Here is a 16,924-nt window from a genome sequence, read left to right on the forward strand (position 1 = left end):
CTTGAAAATGAAACTGAAACACATATTAATAACAAACCCGAGAAATGGGACTTTCTGCCCAGAAATCCCCAAACACTTAAAGCATTGGCAATAAATGGTCTTGGAATCATGAAGTCCACAGCAGCAAAAGATTGTACGCTGTTGCTGTAAAATCTTTCGCTGACTCCACCCACTCTATTCTAGGGGCAGGAAGAGGGCAGGCCCCTAGCTGGCAAAATCCCCTTCTCTATACATAAATATCAATTTGGTGTCCTGTTGCTATTAGCAGAGAGAGTTCTTCCAACTAGACTGTCCAAGAACAAAGCAGAACCTAAGATGGCACAGTTTAATGTTAAAGGTATTTGATTATTTAACATTTTTCCGAAAATTTATTTTCATTTTTATTTTGAATGTGACTGAAAGTGTCCTGTCTTCACAGTTGATTCCTCAGCAGAAGGAGTTCTAGACGTGATCGATTACTATGACAGAGAAGGGGCTGCCTCTGCTAAGGGTACCTACACTAAGGCAATGACATATGAAATCCCTGGATTTATCGACAAACCAGGCAAGCGTCTTCCCAAGGTTGGAGCGTATGCAGCTGCTGGAGTGGGGCTTGCCAAGGCAGAGTACAGTGTGTTTGAGGCTGAAGCCAAGGGGCCAAATGCCTCTGCTGGGGCTTCAGTCTCTCTGGCAGGAGTTTCAGCAATGGCCAGTGCAGAGATCGCAAGTGCCTCCGCTTCTGCTGGTCCTATCAAGGCAAAGATAGGACTGGGTGTTGATACTGGAGTGAAAGTAGGACTGGGTGGAGTTGAGGTGAGGGTACTGGGAACTGGGATTAGCATAGGACAAAATCCTGCAGTCGCTGTACTTGGAAATGAGGTGGAATGCTCTGTTATGTGACAACCAGAGTCCACCATTTTCGCATCAAGGTCTTGTCTTTAACAAGTGCATGGTAACCACCGTAGAAGCTTAAAGTGTGTCCTTCAGCTGTTGTTTACTGTTGGAGTTGCTCCAACAATAAAAGATTGTAAAACCGTTGTCAAAATGTAACATTAAGTACAATCATTAAACATTTCTTACAAACATGAGATCAGTATTTGACTTGTGTTATTCATTACTTGTTCCTTCCGTAGTTCCTTAGTAGTCCCCGATGCCACCATGCCAATCATGGGGGGAACAATTGTATGGTTAGGGTTATATGGTAATTCAGTCCTGTTGGGTACCTTTGACTTAGTGTATGTATAAAACAATGTGTCTAAAAATTAATTTGGATATCTGGTATACTGGGTATTTCCCGTTTCTGCTCCACATATTGAATGCAGGTTTATGGTGAATGGAGACGGTGAGTCAGTTATAGAAATACTGTACAGTTTCTCTTTAACTTTCATTAGCGGCTTATTTTAGTAAACTATAAATGGCTAATGTCCACCTAGTATTTCAGATGAAACAAACAAAACCTTTGTCTGGATTTGCTAATTTGCTAATTCTCTTTCACTTTCATTAGCAAATCCAGACAAAGGTTTTGTTTCAAACAACCAGTTGAGTACTTTGTGACTGTGACCCTTTATACTGAAAAGATGGTGTCTATCTTGGCCAGACTATAAATTTTCTAACTTGCCTAACCTGTTGGGTGCCTCTGACCTACACTGTAAAAAAAATTGGAATTTTACAGAAAATAACCGTCATTTTTACAGAAAGTCGGTTCTGGCTTGGTGGATTTTTCACTGTTCCAGCAGGGGGCGCTCGATATTACGTCACATAACAAGAGATCGTTGGAATTTTAAAAACATTTCCAATAAGACAATCATTCAGTTTAAAAGGGTCAGAAGAATTGATGTGAAATTTACAACATTTAACATATATATGCATTTTAAGCATGCAGGTCAAAAAATATTAATTTGCACAAATAACAGATAATGGTGTAAAAAATAAACGGTAAATTCAAAAGAAGGTACTTTGCTCCCCCCTGCTGGCCAACGGTGATTATTGCCCTTTGAGTCATACGGATCAGCCATAAATAAAAGTACTGCAGTCAATATAAACTGATGAAAATGCGGAATTATTGTTAATGTGTGATAATTCATTGTTAATGCATTTTTATTTTTTTTTACAAATTGATTTATCTATGAACAACTAGTTGGCTCTCTCACCTCGCGGCCTGTATTCACCTGGTAAGGGGCACAAGTGAACAGAGTGGATAATGGTTTTGAAAGATGGCTACAGAGATGTATTTGTTCTGACACATGGACTGAACCTGAGAAATAGAAAGATATACTAGTATGGTACCAGACTAAACTGAAAATAGAAACAAAAGTGTGTAATGGAAGCTTAAAAACACTACAAAGGCTGAGGCAATGCCAAAGTCCAGGCGGAAAGTGCAGGTGCAGTGGTCACAAAAACTACTAAATTATTTAAAGTGCCAGGGGAGTAGGTTTAAAAACTCAGACATAAGATGCAGCTCACCGACTGGGAAATACAACCATTTAACAGGATAATTACAGAATACCACGGGAGTATGGCCTCATTACCACCGAACTGAATCAGCACCTCAGTGACGCAAACCCGACAAAAACTGCAAGCTTCGAAAAACTGGAATTTATGGCAGGGCTGTCATTCAGGATCCACTTTTATCCAAGGCCAGTGTACAATCACATATACCCTGGTGTAAGGATCACAAAACCAGGACGCCAGAGCAAGTGAAAAGGTAATATGGGCCAAGTTTAAGGAGTCAGATCTCACCCTCAGATCCTAATTGGACACGACGTCAATTAGCGACTGTAAACGCAATAAGGGTTTGTAATGGCACAGACATGGTTGTATAACAGCCTAGGAATATACAGCCATTTTTAGAGAAGCACAGGAACCATATTTGTGTAAACACTGTACCTTCATAACATTGTAAAATGATGGTGGCCCCATGTTATAGTGTTTGTGTGAGAGAGAGCGAGAGAGAGAGAGAGAAATATGTTATTTTAACATTGTGGGGACCACTTCTTCATTCCTCACAAGCAAAAACTCAGTTTCATAAAATTTTCTGACTACAATCAAAAAATCACCGAATCTAAAATCTAAAATTACCATAATTCTTGTATTTCTATGTTTGGTTTTATAGTTAAGGTTAGATAGGGGTTAAGGTTGTCATAGTTAGCATTAGCATTTGTCCCATAGATATGAATGAGCGATCCCCAAAAAGATATGATTACACGACTCTCTCTCTCTCTCTCTGTGTGCACGTGTGTGTGTGTGAGAGAGAGAGAAAAATTAGAAAGACAATATTGAACAAATATAGAGTCAACTTTTTGTTGTCATTGCTTTATGTTGTGGGGGGGGGACGAACAAGTCAGCAGCAGAAAAGAAGTACTAAAACAACTGATTAGAGTTTTCTTGGCTATAGGGAGCCTTCTGTCACATACAAAATTAGTATTGGACTGACTACTTGACTCTGGATAAAAGAATTTTGAATCAATATATTTTCTTTGGTTACCTTAACAAAACCAACAGATTAAACATACTGGAAACATCGTGAATTTTTCCATAAGAAAAATATCACCAACCTGTTAGGAGTTTGTTACCGTTCTCACGTGTAACTGTATTTTCCCGGTATTCACGACACACTGATACCTAATTTTGAGTAAAAGGACCATTGGAGTAAGAATATACTATAGTTTCTACTAGTTTATATTCGTGCATCGCATTCTCCTTTTCCCTCCAACGTAAATATTCTCCCCCATTTAAAAACTTCCCATGCAAACACACACATCCTAGCATGAAAATATTAGAACTGGCTAATTTCATGAATCACCACGATTTTGACTTCCTTTAGAAGTGCAGGGGTTATTTGCTTTTTTTTCTAATATATCGAAAGTAATGAGAGAATTTATTTAGTATTCACACACACACACACATAGCGAATACAAGTACGTGTAAATGAAATGTCTTTAGATACAGAAGGTGCTGGATGAGTATTATATACACATAGCGTACAAAGGGGGACACTATTTTAGGGGAGGGAAATGATTCAGTGCGAAGTGTAGATTTGTTTAGAAGCAGTAGATGGGATGTCACTGGATGAGAATTATATACACATTATACAGTGAAGGGATGACACAATTTTAGGAGAAACGCTGAATCAGAGGCAATGCATGTGCAGGTTTCTTCAGGTGCAGCGTCAACCTTCAGAAGATGTCTAGCTCCTCACCCCTCGCATGTGTCATTACCGTCTGAGCCGTCCCTAAGTGCTGCTTTCCACTGCACACCTCACACCACATCGTGAGCTCACGGGCGTAAAAACAGCACTCTCGGGCCTTTTCCGGGAGACTACAGGGAAATTACCGCGTCCATCCCAGGCGTCCGCTGCTGGCTCAGCGCAGAGGCGCTCCTGCGTCCGCGGCCAAGCACAATGCGGCGCGCCGCCAAGGCAGCGCCCTGCGGTGCGGGGAGTGAGTCACTCTGTCGGCTGGCTGATTGCTGCCAAAGGGGAGGAGGCGACGGACCAGCCCCTGCTTGGACAAAGGCACCAACGATTTGCGATTTACCAACATCAAAGAGCATGAGCATAGCGGCTGCTCAGAATGATAAAAATTAGATGCTTACTAAACATTAAAAGTGAAACATAAAAAAACACACGCCGAAAATCAATTTAAACTACCCTGGTATCTGGCTTGCGATGCACATGGTTATAAACTCAATTAACTTGTCCTATGAGCAGTGAGCAGTTTATGATGAAGTACCTACACCATAAAATCATACATCATTCGATATGCATGTAGGCGGTTGTTATCCAATTATCCGAAGTCTAAAAAGCTATTAGTGATTGACCCTACTAATTGGCAAAGCGTCCTTCTCTGATTACCGACAGTTTTTAAACACTTGCAGTAAAAAAAAAATCGTGTTTCTCATTGGAAGCACACACGTGTCAGGTGGTGGTGGTTCTTTTTCTTTATAAATGTAAACATTTAGCGCAAATATAGCGTGTAAAAAAATGAACGCATTGATAAAAGCGTTTTTCCGCTGCCTCTCCTTGCTTTTGCCTCCCCCCTGGCTCCAGCTCGGTTTCTGCTGGTGGGTTGGGGATGCGTGCGGAAAGACGCTATGGCCCAATCCCAGGGCTCGTCTCAGAGAGCGGACTCTCCTCGCACATCAGGAAGTACAAACACAAGACATCAGCCCATCTTCTGCTCACGGCTGCTCTTCCTCGTCGCTCCACTGGCTGCAGTGGGGCAGGGTCTGGGAGCTGTGGAAAGCCGTGGCGCGCGTCTCTGGGCTCCCCTTCGCTCTACACCGGCACTGGTGTCAAAAGCGTAGGGCGCTGCTTACCACTGAGACCCACGGCACTGGGGATCCGGTGACCAACGCGGCGATAGATCCCATTGTCAACATTTCTGAAGGGGAGGAAGTAAACATTCTGGAGGAAGACCGGTCATTACCCAGCGTGAGCGCTCCGATGGTATTGGCAGCCTACGTTGAAGCAACACTGGATTCAACTAGGCTGGCGTTAGCTGAAGAGATCATGGTGGACCAACAGCAACAGGAGATCGGGACCCAGGTGACCATAACCGTGGCCATCCAGGAAGCAGAAGATGAGGAGCCCGCTACGGAGATGCCTTCAAACTCTCTGAATTTCTACGGCGGCAGTTGTAGTGAAGACGACACTGGAAGACGGGGAAAATCAAGGTAACTAATTTTATTAATGCAAGAATATTATAAAAAACCGTGTTTACATTTCTAAACGTATTTAGTGGCGCTATATCACTGTAACATTACTTAATATTGTGAAGGTGTGACGTGACCTCATCATATCACCAGCACGCCCTTGTATTGTCACCTTCGTGTCGTCACTGACGCAGGTCATTCTAGCGGCGTGTCAATTCGGGAACGGCGTCTTTACCTGGACCTGTTGCCGATATGACCCAGCGTCATACGTGTTTTGCTTTGGTACTTTTGCGCAGTTAATCAAACGAAGGTTTGGGTTATTCTTTGAATTCGACTAGCCTAGACCGAGATCACTAAAACTCCGCTGTTCCACTTGCTAATGGCTTTTGGTTTTCATTATGGCAGTCAGGTACCGTTCCCTGATTTACTATATTCCATAGGTACATAACTGGTACCTTCACCAATACCAGTTTTCATTTGTGAACACCTTTTTAAAATCCCCTTGCAATCAGTTATGACTGCAGGGGGGTAAGGTATCTGCAACTCCTTAATGGACAGGCACCATTGCAGCACCCTTGATACTGTGCTGTTTGGGAAGTTCTCTGTTCTGGCACCAAGTTGGTGGAATGAACTCCCCCTAGATGTTCGAACAGCTGAGTCACTGAATGTCTTCAAGAGACGACTTAAAACACACCTTCTCCAGAAATACCTGAATTAGCACTTCTGGCATTATACTGTTTTTTTTTCCATTTTTTGAAAGGGAGAAAAAAAAAAAAAAACTCACTTTCCCAACAGAGTATTAGATCGATGGTATTCACAGCCTTGGTTTTATTGAGCTAGTATCGGGAAAAATTCATTGTAGAGTCTTAAAGCACTTATGTAAGTCGCTCTGGCTAAGGGCGTCTGCCAAATGATGTAAATGTAAGTTCTGATTGCCAGGATTGCAGTGACACTTTCATTATTAGATTGTCTTTGCTGCTTGTAACCAAAACCACTGGTATTCTGATGGGGCAATACTGCAACTTGCTCTCTCTAAGTAGTTTTGGTAGCCCTGTGCTTTCCACCAATCCAGCATCTTCAGCGATGAGTAGCTGCAAGTTGCATTGAATAACATCCTGAAGATTGTTTTTTGTATTGGAACTGAACAACTTTAGTCCAGGTGTGTGTGTGTGTGTATATTATTTATATATATATATATATATATATATATATATAATACACACACACACACACACACACACACTACAATTTGGCTTTGTAGCAGTGGGCATAAATAAGAAATACAATGGGTAAAACTCCCCCCCCCCCCCCCTTTTTTTTTTTTTTACACTCAGTGGCGCAGGAACGAGTGGTGGGGAAGCTGAGGAGGAGAGCTGGCAGCCACCAGACCCCGAGCTCTCTCAGAAGCTGGTGGCCCAGATCGAGTACTACCTGTCTGACGAGAACCTGGAGCATGACGCTTTCCTGCTCAAGCACATCCGACGGAACAAGCTGGGCTATGTTAGCATAAAGTTACTCACATCCTTCAAGAAGGTACCCAGCGTCTTCATAAAGAGCTGGTTAAGTCGTGGTTATTTACACCATGGGTTCCCAAACTGCCCACAGCTCCCAAAATGAACCTCTCAACCCCCCCCCCCCAGGCCAGTTGGGGTACATTTTGCTGGCTGTGTTTCCTCCCTCTTTCAAAAATTGTAATCATCCTGGAAATAATCTTGTGACCACACACACTTAGGGGAGTCCAAACCAGGGCTTCCCCAAAGTCTACAGTACCAAGGTACAGAATTGCATAATAGTTAATTAGTTAATTGTCATGGGACTGAAGCAAAGCTATTTGGGCACAATGGGGGGAAAAGCTAGAACATCATGCACTGCAATAGCAGTGGAACGTAAAGCAAATCCAGTGTACTTCTGCCATAAAGTAGCTTTTTAATAATGGTTTGAATCTGGAATGAGCACTTGAATTACCATATTTCAGCTTTGAATGTTCTCTGATCTTTTGTTGCCTATTCCCAGGTGAAGCACTTGACTCGAGACTGGCGGACGACGGCCTACGCACTGCGCCGGTCCACCATGCTGGAGCTGAACGAGGAGGGGCGCAAGGTGCGCCGGCGGTCTGCTGTCCCCGTGTTCGCCAGTGAGAGTCTGCCAAGTCGCATGCTGCTGCTTAGTGAGCTGCAGTGTTGGCCGGAGCTGGGCCAGGCCTTACAGGGCAGCTCAGGGGAGGGGGATGGAGCGGGGGCCGGTCCAACGCAGCAAGAACACCTCATGGAGCTCCTGCTCAAGGCCTTTGGGGCGTATGGCTCCATAGCTTCCGTGCGGGTGCTGAAGCCTGGGAAGGATCTTCCCGTGGACTTGAAGAAGCTGAGCAGCCGCTACACGCAGCTCAGCACCGAGGAGTGCGCCATCGTGGAGTTCGAGGAGGTGGAGGCCGCGGTCAAAGCCAGCGAGGCTATGGGTTGTGGGGATGGAGCGGCTGGCCCACTCGGCGTGAAGGTCGTCCTGATTGGTACCAAGCCACCCAAGAAGAAGCTGCCCAAGGACAAACCACAGGAGGCCAATGGGACATCAAAGAACCGCTCCTTGAACAGCCGTGTGCGGGAGCTGCAGTATCAGGCAGAGGATTCTGCTTGTAGCTCCTCTGAAACGGAAAGCAATCCCACCTCCCCTCGCTTCAGCCGCAAGGTCCAGCCGAAGAATAAACTGAGCCCCCCAGCAGCAGGTACCAGCTACCACCAGAACAACCACCTGAGCCCAGCAGTGTCCCCATGGTCCAGCCCCTGGTCAAGTCCCCGTGCCAGTCCAAGTTCCCTACGCAAGTCTCCACACCCTTGCAAGTCGCCTCTGGCCAGCGAGGGCCGACTGAGCCCCGAGTCTGGCCAGCGCAGGGCGGACTACTCCTCCGACAGCAGCCTGACTCCCTCAGGTAGCCCCTGGGTACAGCGGCGACGCCAAGTTGCCTCCCAGGAGAGCAGCCCAGTGGGCAGCCCCATGCTTGGGCGCAAGATCCAGAATGCAGATGGACTGCCCTTGGGTGTTCTACGGCTGCCCCGTGGGCCGGATGGAACTCGCGGCTTCCACTGTGCTACCATGGAGGAGAGGGGCAAGGCTGCAGGAACACAAACGTGAACTGGAGTGACCAGCACATCAACCACCAACTTCCAGATTGGTACTAGCCAGTTTATGCTATAATTTTGTTTATATGGCTGATGTGACTTCATGTAAGCTACTGTTACACCAGAAGAAACGAGAGCCGATTTCCATGAAATCATACAATGGTCTCAAATTAAAAAAAAAAAAAAAAAGTGATGGACTTCTTCCATTAGCATCTTAAAGACTGAGATGGGTGGAATGAAATGCTTTTTAAAGCTCCTGGAAGATGGAGACTCATTGTGTGCAGATCCTGTTGTCAGACTCGTACATGTGTGTTAAATGTAGACCAGTAGCTCACTGTGCTAAAGGCCTGTGGCGTTACCACTTTGGCCTTCTGTGTTGTGAATTCCCTGAACAATGGCCATACATCTCCTTTTGTTATCTATGCAGATGTAGATCAGTTCTTTGATATAGTTTGTGTTGGCAGTACAGTAATGGAAATGAAGTTTGGCGGGAAGATGTCTTGGGTGGTGAGTGCAATTGTAGCAGGGGGGACGGGGGGGCAGGGTCAGTGGTACCTGTGTGGTAAATATTCTTTACCCTTGTACAAAATAAACAAATGGCAGATCACTTGTGGTCATGTTTCTTCTGAACAGTAACATTCCTTGGGTGGACAATCCCATATTCAAGTCAAAATGGAACCAAATATGCACCAAAAATTCATTAAGCTACAGTATGGGAGACTGGGTAAGCAAAGCACTTACTGGTTGAGCAGGAAGGTCTGTATAATCAGCCTGAAATGGGTCAATGGGCCTCCATTCAAACTGAGGTACCTTTAACTCTGACAAGTTATCGCCCTAAGCGAGGAAATCCTGCTTTGCGATAATGACATTAGTAACTTGCACAGTTGGCAACATGCAACTGGACTGTTTCAACTACAGGTGCTGGTCATATAATTAGAGTATCTTCAAAAAGTTGATTTATTTCACTAATTCCATTCAAGAAGTGAAACTTGTATAATGTGTACATTCATTCCACACAGATTGATATATTTCAAGTGTTTATTTCTTTTAATTTTGATGATTATAACTGACAACTAATGAGAACCCCAATTCAGTATCTCAGAAAATTAGAATATTGTGCAAAGGTTCAGTACTGAAGACACCTGGTGCTACACTCTAATCAGCTAATTAACTCAAAACACCTGCAAAGGCCATTAAATGGTCTCAGTGTAGTTCTGTAGGCTACACAATCATGGGGAAGACTGCTGATTTGACGATTGTCCAAAAGACGACCATTGACACCTTGCACAAGGAGGGCAAGACACAAAAGGTCATTGCAAAAGAGGCTGGCACAGAGCTGGCAAAGTTTCCACAGTCATTGATGGTTTGCGGTGCCATGTCATCTGCTGGTGTTGGTCCACTGTGTTTTCTGAGCTCCAAGGTCAGCGCAGCTGTATACTAGGACGTTTTAGAGCACTTCAAGCTTCCTGCTGCTGACCAACTTTATGGAGATGCAGATTTCATTTTCCAACAGGACTTGCCACCTGCACACAGTGCCAAAGCTACCAGTACCTGGTTTAAGGACCATGGTATCCCTGTTCTTAACTGGCCAGCAAACTCGCCTGACCTTAACCCCATAGAAAATCTATGGGGTATTGTGAAGAGGAAGATGCGATATGCCAGACCCAACAATGCAGAAGAGCTGAAGGCCACTATCAGAGCAACCTGGGATCTCATAACACCTGAGCAGTGCCACAGACTGATCGACTCCATGCCACGCCGCATTGCTGCAGTGATTCAGGCAAAAGGAGCCCCAACTAAGTATTGAGTGCTGTACATGCTCATACTTTTCATGTTCATACTTTTCAGTTGGCCAAGATTTCTAAAAATCCTTTCTTTGTATTGGTCTTAAGTAATATTCTAATTCTCTGAGATACGGAATTGGGGTTTTCATTAGTTGTCAGTTATAATCATCAAAAATAAAAGAAATAAACACTTGAAATATATCTGTGTGGAATGAATGTATACATTATACAAGTTTCACTTCTTGAATGGAATTAGTGAAATAAATCAACTTTTTGAAGATATTCTAATTATATGACCAGCACCTGTATATGTTACAAAGGGGAGCTTTTGGGAAACCTACCTCAGTTTAGATGTTGGTATTCAGAGCTGAGCAAACCAGGAAGATTCACAGTACAGTTTGTAGAAAGCTACATAGCTTGAATAGTGCTCAACTGCTAGAAAAGCAGCATTTATATCTTCCCAGTGTAGCTGCTGCTTTTCAGTTTCTAAATGACAGGATTGTGTTAACTCAGGTTTATACCTGAGTATTTCAACAGACACCTTTGAAATTCTTTCACATAAAGGATTTACTAACTAATCCATTTTGAACATGGTAAACAGAGAAGCTGCAACACATTGGACCTGATAAGCTTATTTATTAAAGCAGATGTCACATGAGCCACTTTGCTAAACTTTTTTTTCCTTAATTGCAATAGGATCAAGCCTGAATTTCCCAGTGTAACATGAGCAGTGACAACGAATAAACACACAAGAGTCATAAGGATTACCACGCATAAAGTGTGGTCCAATGAAAATGCCGGTTCAGAGTCCCTGTCCGCATGTCTGAAGGGCCGTGGGCTCCCTGTGAAGGCAGCTGGATGTCGGGAAGACCTCAGGCAGGAGCAGCGCCCACCTCTGCTGCAGCTGCTGCCTGACGGCGTCTGTGGCAAAGCTGCAGCCGATGGCCTGCTGGGAGAGCGTCCACACGGCCTCGCGGCTAAGGCCGAACGTGGCCGCAGCTAGCTGGTACTCCATAGAGAGGCTGGTGCTGAACACGCCCTTATCATCCGTCTAGAGGGACATAAGGACGGGGGGTTCGGTCAAATTTTTATACAGATGCTATTATGAGAAACACAAAGACACTGACAACTGTGTAACTCACACAGAGCACACAGGGGTGTCCCAGCTGATACCAGTATGGGAAGTGATGCTTCTGGTAGGACCCTACAGTCTGACCCTTGACATTGGACGTTAAGCACAGCTCTGCAAAGGAGAAGAAAAGAGGATACTGATACTGGATGTGGTAAACCCTTTCATTTGAAGGGTGCAATGGACTTCAGAAAGGCTTATGTATTCAGCGACCTGCTTGCTAATGCAACCCGCCTGACCTTCCAAACATCAAACATCAACCCAGGTGGCTGCAACTGAATACATACAGCAAGCAGAGAGCGTCAAGAGGGTCATAAAATGTTTGACTAAGAATTACAACAGCTATTATTCAAGACCTAAGCAACTGTCGATGTGGTGCGATTATTGGCACCAAAAACAGGTTCCAGCATCTCACAAACAACCCCTCCTATTTTAACATAGTACAGCGTTTAGAGTGAACGCATTATAATGTGATACGCAAAAAAACATCCAGTCAGTGGCAGCTCTGTGAGAGAAAAAGCAACTTGTCAGTAAGTGGTCAGAGGAAAATAACTAGACTTGTTAAAGCTAACAGGAAATGCAGAAAAGGAATGGTGCGCAGAAAAGTATTCAGCAAATCCTAACTTGTCGACCCTCAAAACCCTCAAGGGAAAACTGGGATACATCTGTTTCTGTCTGGGTCTTCCTAATGGTGGCCATTGAGTATAAATCTCAGGTCCTATAAATGGTTACCTTGAAATTAAAAGCCTGCAGATTTCAGCATCTCATAAGCAAGAAATATGTTATGTATTGTTTCAAAGAAGATTCACAGTGTAATATTGACATTTATTGAAAGAAACTTAGTAACGTCAAATGATTGTGTCAAGGTTTTGACATCCACTGTCTAATGTTTCAGTGTGACTGGCCAGCATGTGCACAGGTGGTCATTTCTTACCCAAAGGAATATTTTTTTCTCTGACTCTGTCCACCAGACTCTGAGACCCGCCCACTTCTGGGTGCAGGAAAGTTCCATGGCCAATCCTGTCAGGGGGGAGGGTCAGCAGCAGCTCTGACTCCTCCTTCTGGGAAGGAACCTGAAACAGAACTTCACTTTTTTGTATAAATCCAAAGTGTAAATGTGTACTTAACTGACATGCCTTTTCTAAAAACAGCAATTATTGTGATAATTGAAGAAGAATGAGAATGTACTTCAACTGAAATTTTGGTTAGCTTTAAACTGTATGTCTATATTTGACATTTTTAAATGTATTATTTGATTTTTATAATATATAGTGTTGGTGGGAAAACACACAGAGATTCATTATAAATGACAAAGATATTCTGTTCTATTCCAAGTGGTATGAGGCTTTTGGGAAATGGACCCTCAAATGGATGAGAAGTTATTAAGTATAACTCCAGATAAGACAACAGAAAGAGCGAAATGTCTGACTTCATGTATTCATTACAATCAGAATTATGCTTTAGTTGCACAGATGATTTTGCACTCTTGGTGCTTAATATGTTACTTTTTGCGATAACGCAGCACTATTGAAAGTGAGTGGTCAGGCCTTGTTGCAGGAAGACCTGCCCTCCTGGCCTGATGTATCGGTAAGTACCTCAGACATGTGCAGTGCCAACTTCAGCCCACAGTTTCTGGCCTTCTGCAAGGCAGGCAGGAAGTCTTTGCCATGACCCACCTTCAGAAGGAATAAATGTCCCGTAAAATCACACGAGGAGCGCACCGGCCATTATTAAAGCAAAACGAAGGCCGCGCAAACTAAAAAAACTGGGACAGGATCAACTGACATTTGGGTCACCGCTGAGGTCCACGCCGACAACCAAGCCGTCACTGGCCAGCATGTAATCCTCCGCGAGCTTGACCGTCTCCATGGCAACCTCAGCTCCATTCCTTCGATCTACTGCCACCAGGAACCTTCATGAACAATTGGACATGTACTCATCTACCTGTATGCGAAAACATCTTCTAGAAGAAACAGCTGGAGTCTTACCTGACCTCCGTGTCTACGTTCTCCTCCTTACACTGTCTGATGGCTTCAATGATGGATTCCACATACCTTCTCTTTGTTAGACCTTACAAAACAAAGGATTTAAAGAATTTAATAAAAAAAATAAAGCTTTTGCTAATATGAAGAGTGTAGGATGCCAGACATAACCATATGCAACTGATTTTGCTGGTATATTTACATGTACAATAATTAATATGGGTGATTCCATCTCAAATCAACCAGTGGGTTCCACCACATGATCACAGATTTAGCTGATTTTTTCACCAATTGTTGGTATTGGCATGAGAACAAAATCCCCCAATTTTTTTGTCCCAACTCCCGCTCGTTAAAAAATGGCAGCCATCCTTATTTTTGGCCTCGACGCACTTCGAGACGTGCCACGCCCCTTTTTGAAATCCTCTTTTCCTTGATAACTAACTGGCTATATGTCATATGGAGATGAAACTGGGTGTATTTATGTAATTTTTCATGTAGATTCATAGATTCATATTCTGTAATCAGAATTTGGCATCTTTGGTCAGATGAAGTGACTGTTTGGACTGATGGTTCCTTTTGAATGATAGTGGACATTCTATCAGCAGAGAGTCTGAACATTAAGAATCCATCTTTGGTCGGCACAAATCTATGGTGACTACGAGTGCCTGGAATGTCTGTGCAGAGTTTGTATACAAAGATGATGTTGCGGGTAATTTTGACCCAGACACTTTAATGTGCGTAAAAAGCTGGTCAGATCCAAAATAAACATGTCTCTTTGATGTACTTTGTTTTGAGTAGCCTTTGAATAAACATTCAGACCCACAGACCCAGGTGTATGTACAGAACAAGCTCTCTTCCCTTTGTCCTTGTCACTGTTCTCATGTCATCTCTTTAAAATTTCTATTTTTATAAAACAGGTGATTTCTATAAAACAGGGCATAACACACCCCTGGTTTTTATTTATTTTCAAGATGAGGTGATGTGAAGTAACCCCTATTTTTTTGAGTAACATATATACATGCAGACCTTGGGTTCTGGGGGGTCGAAAAGGGGTACCCCAAAAAATGGTTTTTCAGAAATATCTCCATAACCACATTAGATAGCCAAATTCTGATTGCAGAATCTGAATCTACATGAAAAATTACATAAATACACCCAGTTTCATCTCCATATGACATATATCCAGTGAGTTATCAAGGAAAAGAGGATTTCAAAAAGGGGCGTGGCACGTCTCGAAGTGCGTCGAGGCCAAAAATACAGATGGCTGCCATTTTTTAACGAGCGGGAGTTGGGACAAAAAAATTGGGGGATTTTGTTCTCATGCCAATACCAACAATTGGTGAAAAAATCAGCAAAATCTGAGAAGTGATGGTGGAAAATTTCTCTTCCACTGGTTGATTTGAGATGGAATTACTCATATGTATAATAACACAATAATAAGAGGAAACAGGCTAAATGAGGTGGCTCAGCAGATTAGGATACCGTGTCTCCATGCAGAAGTTAGCTGGTTCAAATCTCAGAATTTCACTGATGGGCCTGTGAGCAAGGGCTTTAACTCCGTCTGACCCTTTCAGTTTTCAGATTTCCCTGCTCAGACACACCTTATTCAGCTCAACAGTGAATTGCAAAGTTTATTAGGTGTGTTTTAGCAGGGAAGTCTGCAGATGGGCCCTCCAGGAATAGAATTGGGGAATTCTGGTGTGGGGGACAACTACCTTAAATGATACTATAAAGTGACTGTGTTGTAGGCTGTCACTTAGAATGTTTTTTTAAAGAGATACTCTTGACTTAAGCTTCAAGCAAAAGAGTAGATGGATTTTTCCCTCCAAAAAAGCATATGTTAGACTAGTCAGGCAAATGCACAAGACCCCCCCCCCCCCATCTCTTTCACAGATGCTGGGGAACCCCTGGACAGAATGCCCCACTACCTCATCACAATCATACAGGTTTAATGCACATATTGGGAGAAATATTTAAACTCCGCCAATTCATGCAATGAACTACTGATGGCCAAAATGGCCCCTAAGGAGCTATTTGTGGTATTTGTTGATCCCAGTAGCTGGTGCTCTTGGCTTGCTTTGGGCATGTTTTGAACCCTTTTTCGAACAGACAGCACCATCTAGTGGGATCAAAAAATACAGCAAACGGCTCATGAAAAGTGTCAGTTTAGCCATCATTACTTTGAACAATATTCTCTCTGCTCGTGGTGTTGTAGCCCATTGTAATTTGCTTATATGGGGGCATACCAGTTTTTGAATCAGCCCGAGGCGTACTCCGCAGCTCCAGGTACCTAACTCCATCTTCCGCAAACTCCCGAATAACTGATTTGGTAACCTAAGAACACAGACATCCCTGAATACCTGCACATTTATTGTGCTCTTCAAGGCAGATACACCATGGGCAACTTAGCAGGGTAAAAATCAACACTGAAGTAACTGACAGCTCTTCGTTGCCATACCATTAAGAGGTCTTCTTCTGTGTCAATAAGTTGATGAATCACTTTAAAAACTTGAAAGCACCTGTAAAACAAATTACTTTTACATCTCTGCTGGCAGGACGTAAAATGTAACAGAGTCTATCTTTGAAATGTCGGTTACATGATCGTAATCAAGCAAACGATGAGATAAAAATAAGTATTTCTGCTCAGGTTTTTAGGAGTGTTGTTCCGTAACGCCAAGGGTACGCACTCGTCTAGTGTCCGCCGCTGGCCCTTCAGGATGGCAGTCATACTATGGTCGATGTTCAGATGCGGTTTGCGGGCTATAAGACGCTCCATCGTTGCGACACTCACAGAGCCATTGAGGTGAGCATGGAGCTCCTACAGAGACACCAACAATTAAAGCAGACAGCACCATTCATCAGAGGGAGAAAAGCATCTCCATTCAAATAACTTATCACTCATTTTGATCGACTGGAGCTGGCTAATAGGGAAACAAAGATATGTCTTTTACCAATAATATTTTTATCTTCCCAGATAATACCGCTGTATTTTTGCAATACAAATGTTCATTCAAGAACGGATCAATGGCGAGAAATTACCACTTTCGGAAGCTGACGATAAAACAGTTCTGCATCATCCTCCATTCTCAGTATGAAATGCGCCTATTAAGCGTTTTTGCTTTTCTGCTGTGCCGTCTTTAATATCAGTATTATGAGCTCCACTTCCTAAACCGGTCTCTTTCGTAAACATTTCGAAGTGGACTCGCTCGTTGCAACATCGAAATCATCCCCCCGACATTCCGACACGCACGCTGTAGTTCCGCATTTTGCGTGACATGTTCTTAA

At 43.4% G+C, this 16,924-nt stretch overlaps 2 protein-coding genes and 1 long non-coding RNA gene across 3 annotated transcripts; 2 read left to right on the plus strand and 1 right to left on the minus strand.

The window, feature by feature from the left end:
• Positions 1-251: 251 nt before the first annotated feature.
• LOC111848234 (uncharacterized) lies at positions 252-1,064 on the plus strand. Its single transcript, XR_002839255.2, has 2 exons — positions 252-337; positions 419-1,064. It is a non-coding gene; the product is annotated as an uncharacterized lncRNA (long non-coding RNA).
• Positions 1,065-4,849: 3,785 nt separating this feature from the next.
• On the plus strand, positions 4,850-9,351 carry LOC111848204 (la-related protein 6-like). Its single transcript, XM_023820024.2, has 3 exons — positions 4,850-5,652; positions 6,966-7,164; positions 7,645-9,351. The coding sequence occupies exons 1-3, from the start codon at positions 4,961-4,963 to the stop codon at positions 8,755-8,757; spliced, it is 2,004 nt and encodes a 667-aa protein (XP_023675792.2). The 5' UTR covers positions 4,850-4,960; the 3' UTR covers positions 8,758-9,351.
• Positions 9,352-11,144: 1,793 nt separating this feature from the next.
• mapda (N6-Methyl-AMP deaminase) lies at positions 11,145-16,891 on the minus strand. Its single transcript, XM_023820015.2, has 10 exons — positions 16,679-16,891; positions 16,327-16,457; positions 16,098-16,158; positions 15,886-15,973; positions 13,646-13,727; positions 13,443-13,569; positions 13,253-13,333; positions 12,592-12,730; positions 11,671-11,771; positions 11,145-11,579 (listed from the first exon to the last, which is right to left on the minus strand). Exons 1-10 carry the CDS (start codon positions 16,721-16,723, stop codon positions 11,331-11,333), a joined length of 1,104 nt encoding a protein of 367 aa, XP_023675783.1. The 5' UTR covers positions 16,724-16,891; the 3' UTR covers positions 11,145-11,330.
• Between the last annotated feature and the right edge of the window lie 33 nt (positions 16,892-16,924).

This window comes from Paramormyrops kingsleyae, chromosome 13 (genome assembly GCF_048594095.1).
Source record: "Paramormyrops kingsleyae isolate MSU_618 chromosome 13, PKINGS_0.4, whole genome shotgun sequence".
Classification (NCBI taxonomy): Eukaryota; Metazoa; Chordata; class Actinopteri; order Osteoglossiformes; family Mormyridae; genus Paramormyrops; species Paramormyrops kingsleyae.

Coding starts and splice junctions, on each gene's coding strand:
- LOC111848204 (XM_023820024.2), top strand. CDS start 4,961: ATGAACGCATTGATAAAAGCGTTTTTCCGCTGCCTCTCCTTGCTTTTG. Junction 5,653..6,965: donor GGAAGACGGGGAAAATCAAG/GTAACTAATTTT, acceptor TTTTACACTCAG/TGGCGCAGGAACGAGTGGTG. Junction 7,165..7,644: donor TACTCACATCCTTCAAGAAG/GTACCCAGCGTC, acceptor GCCTATTCCCAG/GTGAAGCACTTGACTCGAGA.
- mapda (XM_023820015.2), bottom strand. CDS start 16,723: ATGGAGGATGATGCAGAACTGTTTTATCGTCAGCTTCCGAAAGTG. Junction 12,731..13,252: donor TGGCACTGCACATGTCTGAG/GTACTTACCGAT, acceptor GTTCTGTTTCAG/GTTCCTTCCCAGAAGGAGGA. Junction 11,772..12,591: donor AGAAAAAAATATTCCTTTGG/GTAAGAAATGAC, acceptor TCTCCTTTGCAG/AGCTGTGCTTAACGTCCAAT.